The sequence below is a fragment of the Canis lupus genome, chromosome 12 (assembly GCF_003254725.2).
Source record: "Canis lupus dingo isolate Sandy chromosome 12, ASM325472v2, whole genome shotgun sequence".
Lineage (NCBI taxonomy): Eukaryota > Metazoa > Chordata > Mammalia > Carnivora > Canidae > Canis > Canis lupus.
In genome coordinates this window covers 62,448,991-62,473,500 of record NC_064254.1, presented here as the reverse complement: position 1 = coordinate 62,473,500, position 24,510 = coordinate 62,448,991, and the positions used below count along the sequence as shown (strand labels likewise).

The window sequence follows — 24,510 nt, the reverse complement described above, 5'->3', positions numbered from 1 at the left end:
CGAAGAGCACCATGAGCCGCAGCAGGTCCTGCGTGATGGAGCCCTCCTCTTCTTCAGGCCCAGGATGCACGCAGGGAAGTAGGGCTTGCTCCCGGAGAGACGCATCGCGGTGTGACTGGTTTAGGGGGAGAAGCCAAACTGTAACAGGTCCTGGGTGACGCCGCGAAGACAACGGCCTCCATCCAGAGGAGCTTGCTGGGCCATTGGACAGCGACCGCGTGGCGGGGGCCCGAGGGTGGGGCGGGGCCCTGGGCGGTGCCTGCGCACTGGTTCGCGGCCTGCAGCTGCAGCTCCGCCCGTGGTGAAACGCGGGCCTCCTGCAGCTCCCGGAGGCATAGCGGCTCCCCAGCCGTGGGCGACCAGGTGCCAATGTTGGCTGGAGGCTCCCGGAGCTGCACCGGGACGCCCGGGGCTCGGCGTCGCCGTTGAGGGAGTTGCAGCGGGGGCCGAGGGGACCGCCGGCGTTGCTGGTTGTTGTTGCGCGGCGGCTCACCTGCCGCGATGCTCGGCAGGGCCGGGCAGCTGGGCCGGGGTCGCTCTCCTCGGCTGGTCCGCCGTGCCTCGGGGCTTCCCTCCGCCCCTGGACGAGCTCCCGCGAGTGGAGCTGGCACCGTGCGGCCCCCGAGGGTGCCAGCCCGGCCCCCACCCCGCGCGGGCCCCGCGGGGCTTGGCCCTCGCCTCGTCCGGTGGCCGTGCTGAGCCTTCCGTGGCCTCTGCCCCCGACGCAGGCCCTGTCCTGCCCACACCTGCCACCGCAGCGCCGCCAGGACGTCGGTCACCCATCCCTGCTGTGCCATCTGTGCCCGCGGTCGGCGGGGTCTTCTGGCCGGGCCTCCTTCTGCTCCTCACAGCTGGACTCGACCACGTAGCGGTCCCAGGCCGGAGTGGATGGCGCGGATGTGTTCCAGGCGCAGCCACCGCCGCTGTCACCGCAGCAGGGACTGCCTAGACCTGGCTCCTGGTTTCTGGAGGGGCCACCGCCTGCCACATCCTGCCGGTGCTTCTGCTCGGCGCAGCTGCGCCAGGGACTTATCTGCTTTGTGGTGGACATCGATGCTTTTGAGGCTGGCAGCATTACAGACGGCAAAAGTCGTGGAGGACCGCAGGGCCGTTGGCACGGAGCGCCGCCTCCATGTGTAGGAGGGAGTGACTGAGAAGATGCGGGGCTGCCCCAGCAGGAACGAGGAGCAGAGGCGACAGTTCCCAGGGGACCTGGCCTCCTCCACATGCAGCAAGCAGTCCTGGTCCCTGCCCAGCATCTCCCTGGGGTCACAGTAACCTTTGGCGGGGCACACGGGGCTCAGTAAAAGTTGGATGGCCCAGCAGAAGTTGCACTGCGTTTGCTCCACAAACACCAAGGAGGAGAATAAGAGCATGTTCTTGGACATGATGACCCCGAGCTTGTAGAGGATGAGGCAGTCCCATGGCAGGAGGCAGGCACGTGTCTTCTGCAGCTTGGTGCTGAAGAGCAGCGGGTAGAAGCGGGCCAGTAGGTTGACCCAGCTTGAAGATGCTGCTGTGGGCCTTGACTAACATCAACCAGAAGAGGAAGCAGAAGATGGCCACCTTCGGCTTGTTGTGGTAGGACTTGTGAGAGGTAAAGCTGGGAATGGGGTTGGGATCTCCCTGTAGGTTCCAGATGGTCGGTATTGATGCCGGCCCCTCCTTGATGTGCTTGGAAGAGAACACCTGCCACTGCTGGGAGGTGCAGAGCAGCAGGAGGAAGTCACTTAGGAGGTTGGTAGAGTTGAGGGCTCTGAATAAATTGGGTGGGTACAGCCAGTTGAGTGTGGAGCTCTCACGGATGGTCTGGCTCCGGTGCCACAAGTAGTTTATGCGCAGAGTAGGGGCAATGCCCAGGCACAGCAGGCACTGGTAAGGCGATAAGAGTATCAGGAAGAGGCAGTAGTTGGCCCAGAGGCCAGCAATAGCCCCGAGTGCTGGTGGGTAAGGATAGCCGGGCAGGTTGACCGTGACATTCCTGCACAGCCCAAATATGTTTATGGCCATTGGGAAGATCTCTAGTCCAAGTCTGTAGAAGAACAAATAGAAGAAGAATTAGAAGAAGAATTAGAAGAAGAATTAGAAAGAAGAAAGAAGAATTTGAGGCAGTTAAGTAGGCCCTGGCTCAGCCACTGGAGAGCAGGTGCTGTGGGTGGTGATGTTCCTGGCATTGGTACATGGTGACCTCAAATGGGCAGCAGCAGCAGGGTCTGTAGGTTCAGGAAGCCCTTCCACACCACCCCAAAACTAGTTAACAGGGTTGATGTGCCTCTGGGACAGCAAGAATTGATTGATCTTTGTCTTCTGCAAGTTGGTGTTACTGAGGAAGGGCTCGAGACAGTTTCTGGAGTACTCATGGGGGCTGATGATCTTGATAGACCATCTTGCACATGATGCTAATGCAGTTCCAGAAGGTGGACTGGCAGGAGGCCCTGGGTCAGAGGTGAGAGTAGGGTGGGGTGAAGGCCCACAGCACAAGGTTCCTCACCCACACCTCCTTCAGGGCCATCCATATGGTGTATAGGACCACCACCTTGAAGACATGCAGCTTCAGCAGGCATCACAAGAACACCTGTACGTTGGCGAGGGTGTCCCAGAAGTCAGTGGCCAAGTTCTAACAGCTGCTTGGCCACCAGGCCCCACTTATTGGCTGTGGTTTCTGGGACTTGTGTGGCTTGGTGGGAGCCAGCTGTGCTCAGCCCCTGATCCCTGGAGACCTGCCCTTCCTCCTCGTGCACCAGTGGGGTCCCACCCAACATACATTGCCGGTGAACCCAGCACAAGAAGTGGTGCCGGGTCAGAGGGCATGCATGAGGCTATTGAGCTGCATCAAGGGCTGGCGGAAGTAGTGCAGTGCAGGGAGCAGGGGAGTGAGAAGAAGCCAGGGATGAGAATGCCGGAGGAGAACTTGGACATGCTGAGCTGCTCTGGGCTCAGGCCCCCCACCTGCTCATTGGTGAAGCGCATCAGGTTGTGCCAATATACGGCAAAGTCATGCAACTGGAAATGATAGACGGCGATGAGCACCAGCACAGTGTCGGCTCTGGCCAGCTGCCAGAGCACTTTGAGCAGCTTCTGCCACAGGGTTTACTAGATGTGGAAGAGGGTGAGGCAGAGCAAGAGAAGGAGCATGTAGACGATCTTGTAGATGATGAGGTAGCTGGCAAAGCCGACCATGGTGGACGTGCCAGCAGACGCGTAGATACAGGACTTGGCACAAGACACCTGTGACTGTTCCCCCAGACTCTGAAGTAGCATCTGCATGAGCTCTGTGCCTGCCATGGTGATCTCCAGCATGCATGGGGCCTTCACCTTCAGCAACTTCTCTGTGACAAACTGGTGTCGCAGGAGCCAGGTCAGGGTGTACGGCACCATGGCCTTGAGGTCCAGGCTGAGGTAGTGGGTGTTCTCTAGCCACAGATGGCCAGGCTGACAGGGCCCAGGGTGGTGGGGAGCTCAGGACCCTGCTCCGTGGGCCCACATGCGGCTGTGGCCAGTCAGGTTGTGCCTGATGTAGCTGTCAGCCCTGTGAGCATCGTGTGTTGCACAGCCTCCTCTTTCATGGCACCGGCAACCCTGGCCTGGCCCTGGGCCACAGTCCACCTTGTAGGCTCCACTTGTCACTCTTCCTTGCCCTTCCTTCCCCTGGTGCAAGGGGTGGTGTGTGCAGAGCTTCCAGAGTGAAATTCAGAAGCCTGACTACAAGACCCCTGAAGAGGTCTTTAAGAGGTTGCAGTTCAAGGTGGAGGATCTGGAGAGATAAACCTGGACAAAGATGGTGCCTTGGCCTTCTTCAGCATGATTGAATACTCTAAGTGGGCCAGCCTTCTCGAATCTCTTTCAACAAGCACATTGGCAGTGGGGGCTGGCAGGCTGCCACTCAGGCCTGGGGTGGTACACCTGTCAAACAATAATGCAGGTGTCCTAAGGTGAGCCCAGGAAGGTCAGCTCCTGTGGACCAGGACAAACACTCACTTGATCTTGATTTTCAGTATGAATACACATTATGAAAGCAGGCCCTCATGATCCTTCTGATCTTTTGGGTTTTAAGCAAGAGGTGTCAGAAAAGCTACCACTGATAACCAAGATAACTGGTTTGTGGTGGCCAATGGTTCATAACAGTGTTGCTTTATGATCCTCTGATACTGTCTCTTCCTATCATTATGAAGCAGAATTCCCCAAGCATTGGATTGTTCATCCACTGGTAGGAAAGGTGACCTGGGGTTAGACCATCATGGGTAGGTTAGTTTTACCCTACTGATGATGTGGTGTTGCCGTGGTAATCCCGCTTAGTACAAGAGGAACCTCCTTGTCATTTTTAATAATCCTAATTCTGAAATTCACTTGCACTTCAAACAAGTGTTTTGAGCTTCACACTTATGAATTTAATGCTACTTGAGTGAAAAGTTTAACCACAAACTAAGTACAGTCTTATTTAGACACTCAGATTTTGTTCCTGGAAGGATTTTGGAGATAATCTGGCCCATGGATTAAGCAGTAGCTACTCATTGCCAAACAATTATTGCCAGACTGAAATGAGGGCCCAGTGATGCTGGATCCTACAATTAAAAAAAAAAAAAAAAAAAGAGTATAAATCTGGATATTTATGGGAAATATGCAAATTTTAAAGTGGCAGCAGTGAATTTAAAACTCTTTCAAGGCGAGAGGCTCTGCTCTTTTCATTGCTTTGTATCCTACTTTGCCCCTCCTCATGCTGTGGAGCAGTGATAGATGTTGCTGAAGAGTTTATTTGGAAGAATATAGGAGATTGTAGATCTTGCTAGATCTTAAGAGTGATACAGACAGGAAAAAAGTTATTAGCTTTAGCCTTTCAGTATAAATATCGGCTATTTGGAACCAGAAAGGTATTAAGAAGCCATATCAATGAACTTTCTTCCTTTCTTAAACTTTCACATTTGATCAATCAGTTGGTTATAAAGTTAGATCTTCAAAGATACTTTGTATTAGCCCTGGGACTTGTCCCTTCTATTCAGCTAGAATTTGACAAAATGCTTTAAAATAAAGCATCTATTCTGTTCAGCTCAAGTTTTAAGGATTGGTATCTTCTGGAAAGTAAGCTCTCCTAAGGAAGCTTCCTGGGTAATTTAACATTCAAGGATAATGGCCTGGGAAATACACCACGGAGAATCCAGCACCATTATTCAAAACAAAGCTCTCAATGTATTTAAAGCTATTCGTGGGGAAAAAAAAAACAAAGCTATGCTTGGAAGTGACTAAAGATACATTTTTAAAATTGAGAGTGGGTGCCATGTTTTTTGGAGATAGAGATAGAATATCTCTTGTGATCTTTTTCTCTTTAGCTGAACTTGGGATTTAATTTCTCTCTTTAAAAAAAGAACTTGGGGCACCTGGGTGGCACAGTTAGTTAAGTGGCGGACTCTTGGTCTCAGCTCAGGTTGTGATCTCAGGGTCATGAGATTGAGCCCTGAGTCAGGTTCTGTGCTCAGTATGGAGGCTGATTAAGACTTTGTTTTCCTCTGCACCTGCCCCTCCACCCCCCCTTTCTCTCAAAAAAAAAAAAAAAAAGTAGAAAAAGGACTTGGTTGAACATTTGGCTCTATGAAGTATTTTGAGCTCTTTACAGACGACTGGCATAGTCCTTACTTAGTTTCCTGGTATCTTCCTTAAGATTTCCTTCCTGAGGGAACTTTGTCTCACAGCTGAAGAAGGAAGCCTCTGGCCGCATCTTGATGTTCTGGTGTGCGGTTGATCAGTCTTTTTCAAATCTCAGGAAAAGGCAAGGTGAAGTAGACTCCTAAGACTTCTCTTTTCTGCCTATAAATATTTAGAACTAGAAGCCTTTGAACCAACACAACTGGATATCTAAATATGTTTTGCCAAGTAAGGTGATCCTTTTAAAATGGGACCATTTAATGGTGTAAATGAAAATTCTGAACATTCAGCATGGGAGAATGTGAGGTGCTGGAAAGCTCAAATAAATGTAGTCTAAGATTTTCTCTTCTGCAAAATTGAAGTGCTTTTACCCTTGTTTGTGACTTCTGTTTTGTGCTTTTTAGGCAATATAGATGTTTTTCTTCTTAATGAACCACAATTGAACTATATGTTTTATATATCCGTAGGTGACTAAGAGACACTTCTGAGAATTAGTGACTAGCAAGTGGATTTCATGTGTGAAGCAACATTTTGGGAGATGGACTTAGCCTGAAATTGAGACTGTCCTGAATTGGGTTTCAGGATCACAAATTAATTCCATGTAGAACCCCACCAAACCTTTTGGCATTAAATGGAGCATGGTAGAAATACTTGAAATGTACATTCCGCTTGATGAGGTGAGCTTTCTGATAAAAAGTGAGTCCAGAGGCCAGACATCTGGTGTTGCGGTTTATGCAAAATACTTTGCAATATTGCAGCATATAGAAAAACAATGATCATCATTCTCTTTTGGTGCCATTCTTCCTAGGAGCATATTTTAGTCAACACCCTGGTCAAAATAATGACAATAACAACAATAATAAATAAGCTTCAGAGTTTTCCAAACTTACCATTGCCCCTTGATTATTCATAAGGAATGTGACTTATGACCTCTTGTTTGTAAGACTGCAGTTTTTACTTTCTCACACATGTAGGTAAGAGCTGCTCAGAGGGCAAAGGAGGAGGATACATGTTTCTCGAATGCTGACTTCTCTTTTTACTGCTTGTTTTTATTTATGAAAATAACATGCTGCATTTCTTCTTCTGAAAGTAATTTATTCCATGTTAGTTTGCTGTCTAGTTCTGGCTAATACCTATTATTTTGAAGGTATTCTTTATAGTTTTCATCAGATTCTTAGTTTTACTTCTATAAACTTTAAGTTCTGTGGCTTCACATTTATTCCTGTATTCATTATAAATAAACTTTACATGTTTAATCCAAGGGAACTTCAAAATACGTCAATTGATGAAGATGGTATATATAACAGTGGTTTAAGCCACCATGGTAATTCTGTTTGAAGTATTCCGAATGTGAAGTTAAGGAAGGTTTAGCGATTTGATCCACATATCTTACCTGTTCAGGTTGAGATCTGTAGACAAGAGTGGGAAAGAAATGCCAATGTCCATTCATCTCTCTTCTGTCTGAAAAACTACCCCCCTCCATTCCTTTGTACATTTGTCAGATTCTACTTACCCTTCAAGCATCTTGGTAGAAGTAACATTAATTTTGTGTTCTCTAAGTCCCTTATATGGATGCACAATGAAAAGCTTCCTTCAATGCAATGTTTCTTTAAATATGGGAAGTTTTAATGGACCATCTTGGGACTGTGTTTTCAATAACAAGTTTAAGAGACTTTTTCCAAATTGATACTGTCAAAGAGAATCTAGACCTGTGTTAAGGGAGGCAGCACATGGCAATTTATATCAATGGAAAAAAAACTAAGGCTTAGTGAAATAACTATTGTTCACCAACAAAAAGGGAGGCTGTAATTTTGAAGGCCTCTTCCAGTGACTGAACTGCCATTTGGCTCAATTGTCCTGGCCTCCTATGAGTGGATCTCTAACCATAAAATGAAATCTCTTTGTTACTTGTGGTTATAAGGTTTTGTTCTTTAATAATAAATCTAGCTCAGAGACATTTCTTTACTGTAAATTTGTCTCCACTGAAGTGCTCATAAACAGTATCTGCTTCCATTACCAGTGGTAGAACCAGGTTTGAGCATCTTGTAGAGTAAGCATATGCACTACGAATCAATATGTGTTTTATTAGCACCAGGAGACTCATTGAATTGATTTTTTTTCTTTTTACCTTTATGGGCAATTGCTATAAAAAGGTAAATTAAAAAGTTAACCATCTGCTGCCTCACTTTTCATTTAAAATCTTTTATTTGATTACTCTTTCGAGGTAATCAATGCTTTCTATTTTACTATTATGCTTGCTAGTGAATGAAGGTGGGTTTAATTTATAGCTTTTATTTATCTAACGGTATTGTCAGAGTCACAATCTTTATGCATCCTATTAGTAGTCTGGAAAATATTTCTTACTACATCGAAACAGAACAAAATTCAATTTAGAAATATAATTTCCTGCCATGGAGACACTTGATAACAGGGGAGAGATTAATGGAGCCCAGTGACAGAAACTTGATTTAAAGCAGGAAATTAATACTGCTTTATCAGCCTACACTGCAAGTGAATTGGCTCCGAAAGAAAAAAAATCTGTTTGAAGTTGCTGAGTTGCCGGCTTGTTGGTTGGAAAAAGGTCTCTGGACATTTATTTTGTTATTGCTGAGTATTTGCTGCATGCTTGTCTATTTGACAACATAGGAACAAACCTGCGGCACAACACCAGACTTGCTTATTTTACAGTAGTAACATGTTTCTTATTATTCCTTTTGATCCCACAGGAAGCTTGAATGCTGTGGAGGTCAGCTTCTGACTTAAGGGGATTATACTCAGTAAATCATGTCAAAATTAACGAATAGAATTGCGCTGACACTCCAGTTTGGTTGGATTTAAGTAAAATGTTTAAATGGTATTTTTAATTGCAGAGCTCCTGCCCCTAAGTCCCATTATAAATACTTTTTTCTATCCTTTACAGAAGTCATTAATTTTCCCCCCCAACTATTAAAGTGTGAATCTTCCAGAAGAATTTAAAGCAAATCTGAAGATTACCTCAAAGAGTTGAAATGCCCACTAGATCTGTTCTGGAGCTTGGTAAACTGTTAGAATGCATACTAAAGGGAGTGGGTCTAGATTTTGATTTTTAAAATTTTTATTCCCAGGAAATTAAAGTATTCATATTGCTGGAATTAAAGTTTTTGAACTTGTGCTTGAGGTATATGAATTTTTAAACTTGTGTTTGTCTAATAAATCCCTCCTGGGAAATAAAAAAGAAATAGAACAAATTCCTTACCTCGTAGGCATCACAAAAATGGCTCTGTGTTTTTTAAAAGCTTGAATTTTTACAGAGTAACTTATAAATTACTTAGTTATTTTATTTCTGAGGGAAAGAGATATGTAACGACTTTTATTTGTTTTTACTAACTTTGAAATTTTGTAGAAGTGAACTGAAAAAAATTCTTGCATTAATTTTTATTAAGTTATATAGTAGAAAAATGATTTTGCTGGAAGTCAGACTATCAGGGTTGTAGTTTAAGGTCACATAATAACTTTCTGTTTTCTTATGGACATTTTTAAACCACTGTTTCTAAGACAGCTGAATAGTAATAATATCTGTGTGCTACATGGCAGGGTTATTGAGAATATCAAATGAGGTGATTTATGCAAAATATTGAGACATATAAAGGACTATAGGAACATAAGCAGTTTTACCTAAAATAATAGTATGTATAGACAACCTTAAATATTTTGTGTATAGGATTTTATTGGAGGGAAATGTATCATTTCAAAGACATCTATGTTATTTTATGTTGATACAACTGAAACTATCAGTATTTCTTGGAATTGATCCCACTGAAGGTTGTTTAAATGTTTTTGAATATATGGAGAGTAATGACCTATAGCACACTTCTCTTTGAAACTAGTCACATGGGATAAATTAAATAAAAGAAATTTAGGGCCAATTTGATTCGCTCATGGTGGGCTCTCAGTACATTAAAAACATGAATGATAATCCATCAATGATAGCAAAGATGGTCAGGAGTTCTCAGTGCTCTGAACCAGGTCTTTTGGGTGGTGGTTCTGATATCACTTACGCGGCCTTTTTAGGCTTATTAGCTTGTAGACTGTTTGGTGCTTGAAAAAATACGTATGCCTGAAGGGAATATTAGACCCTCTTAAAACTCTTTTCCTGGCTCGAAGGCACGAACCAAACTCCCAGGTAAAGCACATTAAAGTGGCTAAACATTGACTCAGAGAGGAAGGAGTTGCTTTCGGGAATTTAAAATCATTTCGAGTCATAAGAATTTAGCAGAGAAGATGACCTAAAAGGGTTTTTAATTTCAGGGAACATGCATATGCTTTTATTCCCTCTTGTTTCACAGATCCAGAGGGACCTTCTCGAATATGCCCCTTTGACCTTTTCCTAGTCATCAAATTACCCTTATCCTGCCTTTTCTCTTTTGCACTTCCTTTCCCAAATGGCCTTTCTTTGGTGATGCAGTTTAAATTGTGCAGTGCCTACTCCAGACATTGGCACTTGGATTAATTTTAATCCCCTCCACTCTCATTTTGCTGGGATGTGACCTTTTGGGCGTCAGTCTGGGTTCTGCCTAGGGTTCATGGCATCCCCAAATATTTGCATTTTATTTTTCAACTTGGGGAACATAGTATTGGAGGTCTTTCTTCTCTTTTTAAAAAAATTTTTTTTTTTAACTTCCCCCTTGTCTGTGCTGAAAGTGACATTTGGGAGCAGGAGAGCCAGGTGTGAAGATTACTGACTGTGACAGCTAGGTTGCCATTATGAATCTGAGTTGGCAAATCAGACTCAAGAGACACAGACAGGCTTTAATCAATACTGCTCTTACTGAACTTTCTGGAAGGAAACACAGCAGGAGACTAGCAAAGAGATACAGTGTTATCAGGTCATGGGGGAGGCCTATGCTACTGCTACCCCAGTAGCAGTTTTTTGTTTGCCCCCTACCCACGCAGGGACAAGGTGTGAGAGTCAGGGTGTGTGGGGGGTCACCTTGTCATAGGGAGGCTACTTCCCCCACCAATCTTGTATATGGTTTTCATCAAGCTTGAGGTCTGCATGCCAGCTTGCAGATCCCTGAGCTCAGGTTTTTGTTTCACACAATACAGGGGGAGAGACAACTGTTCCCCATTTATCTTAACTCTACTGTTTCCAAGGAAACAGGACCGTGGGAGACCGGAGGTCATTCTCAGGCAGGCCTGCCTCAGCCGGGCCTGATGTTAACCCTTTACTCACACTCTCATACATGTTGCTGTAGAAATGGTAGCATCATGGAGGGCCTGGCTGGTTCAGTCCACGGAGCACGAGACTGTTGATCTCAGAGTTGTGAGTACGAGCTCCATGTTGGGTGTAGAGATTACTTAAAAAAAAAAAAAATCTTAAAAAAATGGTAGCATCACTGCTAATGCTAAGTTTCAGTGTGCTAGTAGAGTGTCTTTGATATCAATATTTACCACTGTATGTTTTCTAGGGCAATAAATAGAAAAGGAAAATATTAGATATTTATCCATTTATTCAACCCTCCACAGTTTTTGAATGTACACTGCACGCCTTACCTTTTAGGTACTGAGAATGCATGGACCTGGCTACTGAATACTTCAGGATCTAGAGGGCAGTTCTCTCAGCATTTGGATTATAATACAAAGCTCCTAAGTTCCATGTAGAATTAGTGCTGTCTGGGGGAGCTCTAAGAAGAGAACAGCTCACTCTTTTGCTACTATTTTGTGTCTTATAGACCTTATTCAGTCTTTCCTTCTAAGCCTGACCATATAGAATAGTAATTGACATTCACAATGATTAATCTGGAATGTTGTAAGGTAATAAAGTGCCCTCTGAATCCCTGAAAAAGGACTTTGGAATTGTCTATCATTTATTATATTTTAGACTTATACTAAGTTCATTCTTATACACCATCCAGCACATTAACACAGCATTGTATGTCTGGGAAGTGAATGATCAAGGTTTCTTAAATTAAGTCTAAATAATACCACTGTAGGCATTACACAATGTTCAAGACATTAAGTTATAGAAAAATAAACAGGATTACTCCAAATTCAAACTTATGAAGCTTACACTTTCCAGGAGTTTATACTTGCTGAAAAAAAGAGTTACTCAAAGCTCATTGGGTAAGTCCATTAACTGTATTTCTGTAATAGTCTCTGGGAGGGTGGGGGGTTGAGGCATGTTATATCCCCATCCTTGAAACAGATGTCAAGGGGTATAGCTGCTGCCTTACACAACATGGTTCTGGATGTCATAATCAGATGTAATTCTAATTCTAATCAGAGAGAGCCAGGGATCTGACCCATTCATTCTGTTTTCATTACCTAAGATACTTGTTTATAACATTCACAGATGGGATTTTCTTTTTTTTTTCTCATAATTTGACTAGAAAACTAATCATGAGTCTTTTGCAGTTTGGGAGAGAATCCAAGTTAATGTACCTGAGAATGTGTTCAGTATTTGGATTTAGTTTCAACAATTTTTGAGTATATACTGTATGCCAATTACTTCCACATGAATCATCTAATTTGATTCTCATATAACTGTCTTATAATTTTTCACTTTTAAACTGAGGACGTTAAGTTCTGAGAATTTGAAAAACTTGACTGAGTCACATAGCTACAAAATTGCAGAACTAGAATTTGAACTTCTATCTTTTGAGTGAAAAGGTAATGTCATTGTGCCATCAATATCTATAAGTTGAGGCGCAGCAGTTTAGCACCGCCTGCAGCCCAGGGCGTGATCCTGGAGACCCTGGATCGAGTCCCACGTCAGGCTCCCTGCATGGAGCCTGCTTCTCCCTCTGCCTGTGTCTCTGCCTCTCTCTCTCTCTGCATCTCTATGAATAAATAAATAAATAAATCTTAAAAAAAAATACCTATAAGTTGAGAAGGAAAAACAAGAAAAAACTTTATGGTACTATTTAGAAGTCAGAAGGTAGGAAGTTGTAAAGATGGGAAGCCAAAAGATCATAGTAACATACTTTTAGTTCCTGAAACAGCAAGTTTAGCACATGTGCTTTGCTTTTGTGGCTTCTAGGTCTTTTTCAAATCTCACCTCCAGTGTTACTACATCAAAGAAGCCTTCTCTTACCTCTTTATTTTCTATCCCAGTGTACTGTTTTATTTTTTGCATGTTTATTAATTTTTTATTGCATGTTTTTCTCTTAAAAATGTATTTTTTGTCTGTTTATTTCTTTGGGCTATGAGTTCAATAAAGCCATTGTCTCTTCAGTGTCTGTCACAATGACTACCATGTAACAGACACTTAATAGGTACTTGCAGAATGAATGTATGATTAAATGAAAGATAACCAATGAAAGGACCAAAAGTAGATACCTCTCACCTATAATCCTGATTAAAAATCAGAATTAGTGAAAGCAGAATTGTTTCAAATTGGCAGATGGAGCACACTTATCTAACCACCACTCCCTCCCCAAGCCTGCTGAAATGAGAGCAAAGGGTTTTATTTAACAAGGACTATATCTTCAAGAAAAGGAGATCAGAAGAAGACAACAGCCATGAAATTTGGGAAAGTAGAAAGCAGGTGGATTACTTCCAAATATCAAAGCAGATTTGAGAAACCTGAACCTTGGCCTACAGTTGGAAAAGTTAAAAAAGCAATCCTGTTAACATTACGAAACCCCAAGAAAGTTCCTGAATTGGTGTCACAGGTTCTTGTGGAAGAGGAAGTGGAAGTGGGGCTAGAGACAGAGGACTGATTGAAATCTGTTTGAGAAGCTGTGGCAGAGAAGGCTCCTGTCCCCAAACCCAATCTCCCTCTGTTCCATTTGGAACCGTCACAGAGTTTTAGCTAAGCATGTGCTGGCCAGTTATCAAAGATATTTCTCAGTCTTTCTTGCAGGGAGAGATGGCTACATGTGTAAATTCTTCTAACTAATAGAAGTTGGTGTGTCAGGCTCTTTAGAAAAGAAGTTAATTGCCCTTCAATTTCTCTCTCTTCTCCTCCTGTGAGCTGGCATGTAGATACCACATGTTAAGTTAACTTGGACAGGTGAGGAGGTTAGAACATTCTTCTAACCTCCTAGAAGATGGCAGAGCAACAAATAGAAGACACCTGGGTTTTTTTCCCCCGCTTCTCATGGAGCAAAGTTCACCCATCCAGGACCAGTTGCCTAATTTTTTTTTTTTTTTTTTTTAATTTATTTTTTATTGGTGTTCAATCTACCAACATACAGAATAACACCCAGTGCCCGTCACCCATTCACTCCCACCCCCCGCCCTCCTCCCCTTCCACCACCCCTAGTTCATTTCCCAGAGTTAGCAGTCTTTACGTTCTGTCTCCCTTTCTGATATTTCCCACACATTTCTTCTCCCTTCCCTTATATTCCCTTTCACTATTATTTATATTCCCCAAATGAATGAGAACATATAATGTTTGTCCTTCTCCGACTGACTTACTTCACTCAGCATAATACCCTCCAGTTCCATCCACGTTGAAGCAAATGGTGGGTATTTGTCATTTCTAATAGCTGAGTAATATTCCATTGTATACATAAACCACATCTTCTTTATCCATTCATCTTTCGTTGGACACCGAGGCTCCTTCCACAGTTTGGCTATCGTGGCCATTGCTGCTATAAACATCGGGGTGCAGGTGTCCCGGCGTTTCATTGCATTTGTATCTTTGGGGTAAATCCCCAACAGTGCAATTGCTGGGTCGTAGGGCAGGTATATTTTTAACTGTTTGAGGAACCTCCACACAGTTTTCCAGAGTGGCTGCACCAGTTCACATTCCCACCAACAGTGTAAGAGGGTTCCCTTTTCTCCGCATCCTCTCCAACATTTGTTGTTTCCTGCCTTGTTAATTTTCCCCATTCTCACTGGTGTGAGGTGGTATCTCATTGTAGTTTTGATTTGTATTTCCCTGATGGCAAGTGATGCAGAACATTTTCTCATATGCATGTTGGCCATGTCTATGTCTTCCTCTGTGAGATTTCTGTTCATGTCTTTTGCCCATTTCATGATTGGATTGTTTGTTTCTTTGGTGTTGAGTTTAATAAGTTCTTTATAGATCTTGGAAACTAGCCCTTTATCTGATATGTCATTTGCAAATATCTTCTCCCATTCTGTAGGTTGTCTTTGAGTTTTGTTGACTGTATCCTTTGCTGTGCAAAAGCTTCTTATCTTGATGAAGTCCCAATAGTTCATTTTTGCTTTTGTTTCTTTTGTCTTCGTGGATGTATCTTGCAAGAAGTTACTATGGCCGAGTTCAAAAAGGGTGTTGCCTGTGTTCTTCTCTAGGATTTTGATGGAATCTTGTCTCACATTTAGATCTTTCATCCATTTTGAGTTTATCTTTGTGTATGGTGAAAGAGAGTGGTCTAGTTTCATTCTTCTGCATGTGGATGTCCAATTTTCCCAGCACCATTTATTGAAGAGACTGTCTTTCTTCCAATGGATAGTCTTTCCTCCTTTATCGAATATTAGTTGCCCATAAAGTTCAGGGTCCACTTCTGGATTCTCTATTCTGTTCCACTGATCTATGTGTCTGTTTTTGTGCCAGTACCACACTGTCTTGATGACCACAGCTTTGTAGTACAACCTGAAATCTGGCATTGTGATGCCCCCAGATATGGTTTTCTTTTTTAAAATTCCCCTGGCTATTCGGGGTCTTTTCTGATTCCACACAAATCTTAAAATAATTTGTTCTAACTCTCTGAAGAAAGTCCATGGTATTTTGATAGGGATTGCATTAAACGTGTATATTGCCCTGGGTAACATTGACATTTTCACAATATTAATTCTGCCAATCCATGAGCATGGAATATTTTTCCATCTCTTTGTGTCTTCCTCAATTTCTTTCAGAAGTGTTCTATAGTTTTGAGGGTATAGATCCTTTACATCTTTGGTTAGGTTTATTCCTAGGTATCTTATGCTTTTGGGTGCAATTGTAAATGGGATTGACTCCTTAATTTCTCTTTCTTCAGTCTCATTGTTAGTGTATAGAAATGCCACTGACTTCTGGGCATTGATTTTGTATCCTGCCACGCTGCCAAATTCCTGTATGAGTTCTAGCAATCTTGGGGTGGAGGCTTTTGGGTTTTCTACGTAGAGTATCATGTCATCGGCGAAGAGGGAGAGTTTGACTTCTTCTTTGCCAATTTGAATGCCTTTAATGTCTTTTTGTTGTCTGATTGCTGAGGCTAGGACTTCCAGTACTATGTTGAACAGCAGTGGTGAGAGTGGACATCCCTGTCTTGTTCCTGATCTTAGGGGAAAGGCTCCCAGTGCTTCCCCATTGAGAATGATATTTGCTGTGGGCTTTTCATAGATGGCTTTTAAGATGTCGAGGAATGTTCCCTCTATTCCTACACTCTGAAGAGTTTTGATCAGGAATGGGTGCTGTATTTTGTCAAATGCTTTCTCTGCATCCAATGAGAGGATCATATGGTTCTTGGTTTTTCTCTTGCTGATATGATGAATCACATTGATTGTTTTACGGGTGTTGAACCAGCCTTGTGTCCCAGGGATAAATCCTACTTGGTCATGGTGAATAATTTTCTTAATGTACTGTTGGATCCTATTGGCCAGTATCTTGTTGAGAATTTTTGCATCCATGTTCATCAGGGATATTGGTCTATAATTCTCCTTTTTGGTGGGGTCTTTGTCTGGTTTTGGAATTAAGGTGATGCTGGCTTCATAGAACGAATTTGGAAGTACTCCATCTCTTTCTATCTTTCCAAACAGCTTTAGGAGAATAGGTATGATTTCTTCTTTAAACGTTTGATAAAATTCCCCTGGGAAGCCATCTGGCCCTGGACTCTTGTGTCTTGGGAGGTTTTTGATGACTGCTTCAATTTCCTCCCTGGTTATTGGCCTGTTCAGGTTTTCTATTTCTTCCTGTTCCAGTTTTGGTAGTTTGTGGCTTTCCAGGAATGCGTCCATTTCTTCTAGATTGCCTAATTTATTGGCGTATAGCTGTTCATAATATGTTTTTAAAATCGTTTGTATTTCCTTGGTGTTGGTAGTGATCTCTCCTTTCTCATTCATGATTTTATTAATTTGAGTCTTCTCTCTCTTCTTTTTAATAAGGCTGGCTAATGGTTTATCTATCTTATTAATTCTTTCAAAGAACCAACTCCTGGTTCTGTTGATCTGTTCCACAGTTCTTCTGGTCTCGATTTCGTTGAGTTCTGCTCGAATCTTTATTAACTCCCTTCTTCTCTTGGGTGTAGGATCTATTTGCTGTTTTTTCTCTAGCTCCTTTATGTGTAAGGTTAGCTTTTGTATTTGAGTTCTTTCCAGTTTTTGAATGGATGCTTGTATTGCGATGTATTTCCCCCTTAGGACTGCTTTTGCTGCATCCCAAAGATTTTGAATGGTTGTATCTTCATTCTCATTAGTTTCCATGAATCTTTTTAATTCTTCCTTAATTTCCTGGTTGACCCTTTTATCTTTTAGCAGGATGGTCCTTAACCTCCACGTGTTTGAGGTCCTTCCAAACTTCTTGTTGTGATTTAGTTCTAATTTCAAGGCATTATGGTCCGAGAATATGCAGGGGACAATCCCAATCTTTTGGTATCGGTTCAGACCCGATTTGTGTCCCAATATGTGGTCTATTCTGGAGAAAGTTCCATGTGCGCTTGAGAAGAATGTGTATTCAGTTGAGTTTGGATGTAAAGTTCTGTAGATATCTGTGAAATCCATCTGGTCCAGTGTATCATTTAAAGCTCTCGTTTCTTTGGAGATGTTGTGCTTAGAAGACCTATCGAGTATAGAAAGAGCTAGATTGAAGTCACCAAGTATAAGTGTATTATTATCTAAGTATTTCTTCACTTTGGTTAATAATTGATTTATATATTTGGCAGCTCCCACATTCGGGGCATATATATTGAGGATTGTTAAGTCCTCTTGTTGAATAGATCCTTTAAGTATGATATAGTGTCCCTCTTCATCTCTCACTACAGTCTTTGGGGTAAATTTTAGTTTATCTGATATAAGGATGGCTACCCCTGCTTTCTTTTGAGGACCATTCGAATGGTAAATGGTTCTCCAACCTTTTATTTTCAGGCTGTAGGTGTCCTTCTGTCTAAAATGAGTCTCTTGTAGACAGCAAATAGATGGGTCCTGCTTTTTTATCCAGTCTGAAACCCTGCGCCTTTTGATGGGGTCATTAAGCCCGTTCACATTCAGAGTTACTATTGAGAGATATGAGTTTAGTGTCATCATGATATCTATTCAGTCTTTGTTTTTGTGGACTGTTCCACTGAACTTCTTCTTAAAGGGGAATTTTAAGAGTCCCCCTTAAAATTTCTTGCAGAGCTGGTTTGGAGGTCACATATTCTTTTAGTTGCTGTCTGTCTTGGAAGCTCTTTATCTCTCCTTCCATTTTGAATGAGAGCCTTGCTGGATAAAGTATTCTTGGTTGCATGTTCTTTTCATTTAGGACCCTGAATATATCCTGCCAGCCCTTTCTGGCCTGCCAGGTCTCTGTGGAGAGGTCTGCTGTTACCCTAATACTCCTCCCCATAAAAGTCAGGGATTTCTTGTCTCTTGCTGCTTTAAGGATCTTCTCCTTATCTTTGGAATTTGCAAGCTTCACAATTAAATGTCGAGGTGTTGAACGGTTTTTATTGATTTTAGGGGGGGATCTCTCTATTTCCTGGATCTGAATGCCTGTTTCCCTTCCCAGATGAGGAAAGTTTTCAGCTAGAATTTGTTCAAATACATATTCTGGCCCTCTGTCCCTTTCGGCGCCCTCGGGAACCCCAATTAAACGTAGGTTTTTCTTCCTCAGGCTGTCGTTTATTTCCCTTAATCTATCTTCATGGTCTTTTAATTGTTTGTCTCTTTTTTCCTCAGTTTCCCTCTTTGCTATCAACTTGTCTTCTATGTCACTCACCCGTTCTTCCACCTCGTTAACCCTCGTCGTTAGGACTTCTAGTTTGGATTGCATCTCATTCAATTGATTTTTAATTTCTGCCTGATTAGCTCTAAATTCTGCAGTCACGAAGTCTCTTGAGTCCTTTATGCTTTTTTCTAGAGCCACCAGTAGCTGTATAATAGTGCTTCTGAATTGGCTTTCTGACATTGAATTGTAATCCAGATTTTGTAACTCTGTGGGAGAGAGGACTGTTTCTGATTCTTTCTTTTGAGGTGAGGTTTTCCTTCTAGTCATTTTGCTCAGTGCAGAGTGGCCAAAAGCAAGTTGTATTGGGAAAAAGAGAAAAAGAGAGGAGAGAAAGAAGGAAAGAAAAGAGAAAGAGAAAAAAAAGGGGAAGAGAAAAAAAAAACGAAAGAAAAAAAAAAGAAGAAAAAGAGAAAGAAAAAGAAAGGAGAAAAAAAGGGGGGGGTGGGGGAAGGAAACAAATCAAAAAGCAAAACAAAACAAAACAAAACAAAAAAAAACAAAACAAAACAACAACAAAAAAAAAACAAAAAAAAACCAAAAAAAAAAAAAAAAAAAGAACCACAGGGGAGTATCTTCTGATTCTGTGTTCTTTAAGTCCCTTGGCTTCTCCTGGAAGTTGTCAGTCTAGCTGGTGTTCTGGGGGAGGGGCCTGTTGCGCTGATTTTCAGGTGTCAGCAGTTGGGGGAGCTGCTGTGCCCCTGCCTGGTGCAGGGCTCAGTGGGGGTTGTTTACCCCGTGAGGCCGCAGGAGGAACAGCCCCAGTGGCGGGGCCAGCTCTGCAGCCCTGGATTCAGCCCCCGCAGTAACCCCGGAGCTCTCCGTCTGCAGGGCCTGGAGGCTCCGGGGCGGGGCCGCTGATCTGCTCAGCTGGGGCAGGAGCGTCCTCGCTGTCCTGGGCCCTCCCGGCCTCTGCCTGTCCCGGGGGAGGCGGGATCCTGGGCTGTGTCCCGGCGCCCTGTGCTCCGGGGCCTGCGCTGGTGGATTCGCGCTCCCGCCCCGCAGCCCCCTCCGCGGAGCCGCCCCCGAGCCCCTCCGAGCTGCTCCGGGTCCCGCCGTGCGCGCTGCAGCCCTTAGGGAGCTCGGTGCACTCTCCCGGGGCGCAGGTGTCTGTTACTGTCCCCGGGAGCCCTAGGGCACCCCCGCCCTCCTGGGTCCTGCTCCACCTCCCCGCGAGCCCCTTTCCCCCGGGAAGGTCGGTGCAGCTCCTGCTCCTCCGGGACGGGGCTCTCCTGTCCTGGGGACACTCGCCCCGGCCTCAGCCCGGCTCCTCGCGGGGCCCCTCCCCCTTGGAGGCCTTTGTGTCTTTATTTCTTTTTCCCCGTCTTCCTACCTTGATAGAAGCGCGAACTCTTCTCACTGTTGCATTCCAGCTGGTCTCTCTTTAAATCTCAGGCCGAATTCATAGATTTTCAGGATAATTTGAAGGTTTTCTAGGTAGTTTGGTGGAGACAGGTGATTTGGAGACCCTGCTCTTCCGCCATCTTGCTCCTCCCCTTGTCCAGTTGCCTAATTTTAAACTGTTTTGCGGAGAAATAAATTATCTTCCAAATTAACACAGAAGCAGATCTTAAGATCTTCTTTCCCACTTTGCACAGCCAGGTGATTGCCTCTCACTTAGCCTGGCAAAACGGTAGGTTTATTTATGCAGGCCCATATTAAAAACAGGGAAATTAAGTGAATGCTTTCTTCATTTCTTTTGTTGGTTCCCAGAATATGGAGCCAGACTTCATCTATATGTAGGAGACCAGACGAGGCTTGTCTGAAAAATCTGACCAGCCCAAGACAAAGGCCTTCATCTCCTGACATTGACTCTTTGCCAGTGAAACACCTCAGCAGATGACTATATAGAACAAAGTTGCCAAGCCTCACTATGCACACAGAGCTTTGATAAATTTGTTAGTGCAACACCTTTAGAGGCAGACAACCAGGAATTGTCTGACCTTTCAGGAAAGCGTCCAACAAGGCTGACAGAGACAGAAACAACCTAAGAAAAGAATCTTGGAGGGAATAGGCACTAGGAAGGCAATAGGAAGAGGAAAATATGATCAGAGAACATTATTAACAGAGGAATGAAAGAAGATATTGAAGCCATAGAAAAAAAAATACTGGCTATAAAAAAGTAACTTTCAGAAAATTCTAATAAGAGATCCTAAAAATTAAAACTATGAAAGAAGAAACAAAAATTCAGCAGAAAGGTAAGAAGAAAACTTGAATCAAAAGCCAGAATGTAGACCAAAAAATAATTTTTAAAGTATCATTTCAATATTGAAGGATAGGAGTTTCAGAATCAATGAGCGCAGGGACTCATGGGAGTGTAAATGGATCCAGCCAATTTAGAAAACAGTTTGGCATTGCATTTCGAGTAGAAAACAGGCATAACATAAGGAGTATTGGTTTTATGACAAGACTGATAGCCCTATTTGACCACGTAAAATATGTGCATGTGTAACTTTGCTAAAAATAAAACTAACATTTAAAATAAAGCTATTATACTAAGTTTCTTTTCATAGCAATAATAGGGATTGTTTACTGAGGACCTTCTATCGAGCACAAAAACAACTTTTTTCAGACATTATTTCTAATTTTTACATGACCTTTGCAAATGAACTATTATTACCATATACAGAGAAGAAAACCACCCCTCAAAAGAAGTTAAATGACTTTTCTAATACCACATCTGTCTGGCTCCAAAGACCACCCTCTAGCCTCTAGACTAGCCTTTTCTTCTCTGACGATCAGCTCAGGTCAGGATATTCCTGACGTGATGCACATGGCTTTGCTGTGTAACATACAGTCATGATGGTGACAGCAACAACAGGAAGTTCTGAATTTGATCACAGATCTGAATTTCTGATCTGATTTTGACACTTTTGTTCTCTTCTAGCAACTGGAGACATTTAGAAGGCTTTTCTGGTGGCTGCTGAAAGAGAGAGAGCCCTCTGGTCCCAGGGGCCTTTCCAGTAGAAACAGGTTGAGTAGAACTGGGAGGATGGATGAAATATGGCTGTTGATTCTCTGTCTTGTGTGAACTAGTTTTAGACTGTTAGCTTCTATAGAGGCAACTTCTAAGTAAACCAGAAGTGACAGATAATAAACATATAGCTAGGTCTGTAGCAACAGAAATCGATGCATTTCAAGTTCCACATAGAAGAAAACAGTCAAGATGTTTCAAGTCCTTTTAGAGTGATAAATGCAATTTACACAATAAGCAAGAAGCAATGATTGGGAATAGATAGTGTAAGATCTCATCTAGGAGATAGAAAAGAGGTGTTTGATGGGGGTGATGTTGCTAACCTTAGAAACTGCCAACAAAATTGGCTCTGAAGGGTATAAAAAAACTTGTGAATATAAGCCCAAAAGACAGGAAAAGCTTAGGTTCTTTGTTATTTCACATCACTTGCATAATGGTGATAGGGCCCAGTCAGGATAGTGTAGCAGCCTTACTTGTCTTAGAGAAGTGGAAACAACCAACAGTCAGGTCTGCAGACACATGATGACATTTCATGCAAGTAGAGGCAAGAGGAGCTCCAGTGTTTCTAGAGAGCTTTCTCCAGGCCACGGCTGAGTCTTACACTATAGTTTTGGCTACCATTAATCTGAATGGCACACTCCACTGACAGAAACCCTCGTGGGGCATAAAAGGAACTCACTGAAGTTTTATAATGAGATCTGCTATAAAAGAGGTTTCATGTATCTCCCAACCTGTAAAGCCCATGCATTTCAGTAATCTCATAACATGGTCATGCAAGTTGAGGGGAATGTCCCCTTTCCCCCACCCAAGACCATAGTCTTGATGTTGAGGGCACTGCCTCTCCTTCCCTATTCTAAAGAGGGAGCTTTACAAAGAGGCAACGAGGTGTCCTGTGGACCAAGCCTGGCCTTCGGAGTTGCCACAGAAGAGAGGGTCTGTCTGAGCAGGATTTTGAAACCAGTGAAACCCTGCTTTCCCAAAGCCACTCTGTGATTCTAGGCAAGCTGTCTAACCTCTCTAGAATATGCATCATTGGTAGTAAAACGAGGATGTTGTTATTCCCTACTTCAGGGCACAGCTGTGAGATGGGATGGGGTGGGATAATGCATATGGAACATATAGCAGAGCCTGCACATAATCAGCACTCAGTAGACATCAACTTTATAAAGTTACGTCATTACTCTGAGCTCCATTTCCTATCTCCTAGAATGGGGACAACAAAACCCTCCCCATGGTGGTGTTTGGGGAATTAGAGCTAGTGTAGGTGGAGAGTCTGGCTCATGATGAATGGTTGCCATTGTCCCTTAGCCCTATAAGGCTGAGGACAGGCTGGAGTTTCAGAAGGACGCAGCAGTGTGAAGGTTGATCCCAGGAGATACACAAACTGAATGGACAGTACTTGGGTTAGTTAAGATATGGTGTCTTTTCACCCTGTTCATCTCATTCAGTTAAGGCTCTTGGAGTTGATGCACCCCTGGCTCACCAGGCTCCAGGATGAGGCTCCATCCCAGGCACTGACTGATCACAACATGCCTTGTTTCTTGGGTTCCAGGCCTAGTCATTCTCCAGAACTGACTCCTTTTCTTGTTTAATGACTAATAGCTAGAGAAAGGGCTGAAGAAAGTGTCTCTATTCTTCCTTACTGCTTTTTTTCCTCCTTTATTCATAAAAAAGATTAATAATTTATGGCCTAAGGAAGAAAATCTAGTCTGGTATATTCCAATGTTCCTGTTAACTGTTGTTTTTGTAAAAAAAAAAAAAAAAAAAAATCACCCTAAAATTTAAAATCCTAGACCATTGACAACTATGATATTATCTTTGACAGTTTCTTTTTTAAATTTTTATTTTATTCATTTATTTATTTATTTTCTTTGACAGTTTCTGATTGGGAATTTGGAGGGCTTGGCTGGGCAGTTCTGCTGTCTAGAACTGGAACATCAGGGCCTAGGGCAGCTGGGTGTTGGCTGGGCACCTCTCTTCTCACATAGACAAAGCACTTATGTCTCGTTGGGTGGGATAGTGTGGTTTCCTCACAGCATGGTGGCCTCAGGCTAATTCAGACTGCTCACATGGTAGCCTAGAGCTCCAGCACAAGTGTTCCAGAGAACCAAGTGCAAGCTGCATTTCCTTTTATGACCCAGGCTCGGAAGCAAGACTGGCTAAATGATTTGTGGGACTGAGTGCAAACTGAAAATGTGAGTCCTTTTTTGCTAAGAATCTCAAGATTGCAGTAGCATAGCATTAGACCAGGTAAGGAGCCCTTGGGAGCATGGGGACCATTATGACTTCATAGATCCTATGACTGGGAAAGTCACCCTCACCATACTGTGGGTGAACTGGTCATTAAGGTCAACCCAAATTCAAGGGCAGAGAACATAGACACCTAACTTCTGATGACAGGAGAGTTAAAGAATTTGCAGATATTTATTAAAATCCTCACATCCAGGGATACCTTGGTGGTTAGCGGTTGGGCGTCTGCCTTTGGCTCAAGGCATGATCCTAGAATCCCGGGATCAAGTCCCACATCAGGCTCCCTGCATGGAGCCTGCTTCTCTCTCTGCCTGTGTCTCTGCCTCTCTCTCTCTCTCTGTCTCTCATGAGTAAATTAAAAAAAAAAAAAAAAATCCTCACATCCAGATTCATCTGATTCCTTTTTTTTTTTTTTTTTTTTAACTTTTCTGTGTTCTGATCATTCTGTTCCTTCTTAGTTCATGTATATTATCCTTTCCTTATCTTAGGGTCCTTAGTATTATTTGCAAGGGTTTTTTTTTTTTTTCCTTTCCAGTTTTCATTGGAGATTAGTCAAATTTAGATTTTAAATTACATGTTTTTAACAATTTTATGGAAATTTGACTTTTAAATTTACTTGACCAAATGCTTCTGGTCCACCTGGAAATGGCTTGTCATAATTTTCTGCTTTTCATTGAGCTCTATGCTTTGTAGCCAGCTGCCCCTGGGTTGTCACTTTGCGTTCAGCATCTGCCAGGGGCAGAGGGAGGGGTTGAATTCATTAAATTCCTTGAAGAGAAAGACATACTTCCTGATTGGG

The 24,510-nt window shown here is 43.0% G+C and overlaps 1 protein-coding gene across 1 annotated transcript; it reads right to left on the bottom strand.

Moving 5' to 3' along the window:
• Positions 1-759: 759 nt before the first annotated feature.
• LOC118350382 (piezo-type mechanosensitive ion channel component 1-like) lies at positions 760-11,817 on the bottom strand. The gene is made up of 3 exons (XM_049092422.1): positions 11,687-11,817; positions 10,850-10,973; positions 760-2,032 (listed from the first exon to the last, which is right to left on the bottom strand). The coding sequence occupies exons 2-3, from the start codon at positions 10,855-10,857 to the stop codon at positions 1,270-1,272; spliced, it is 771 nt and encodes a 256-aa protein (XP_048948379.1). The 5' UTR covers positions 10,858-10,973; positions 11,687-11,817; the 3' UTR covers positions 760-1,269.
• Between the last annotated feature and the right edge of the window lie 12,693 nt (positions 11,818-24,510).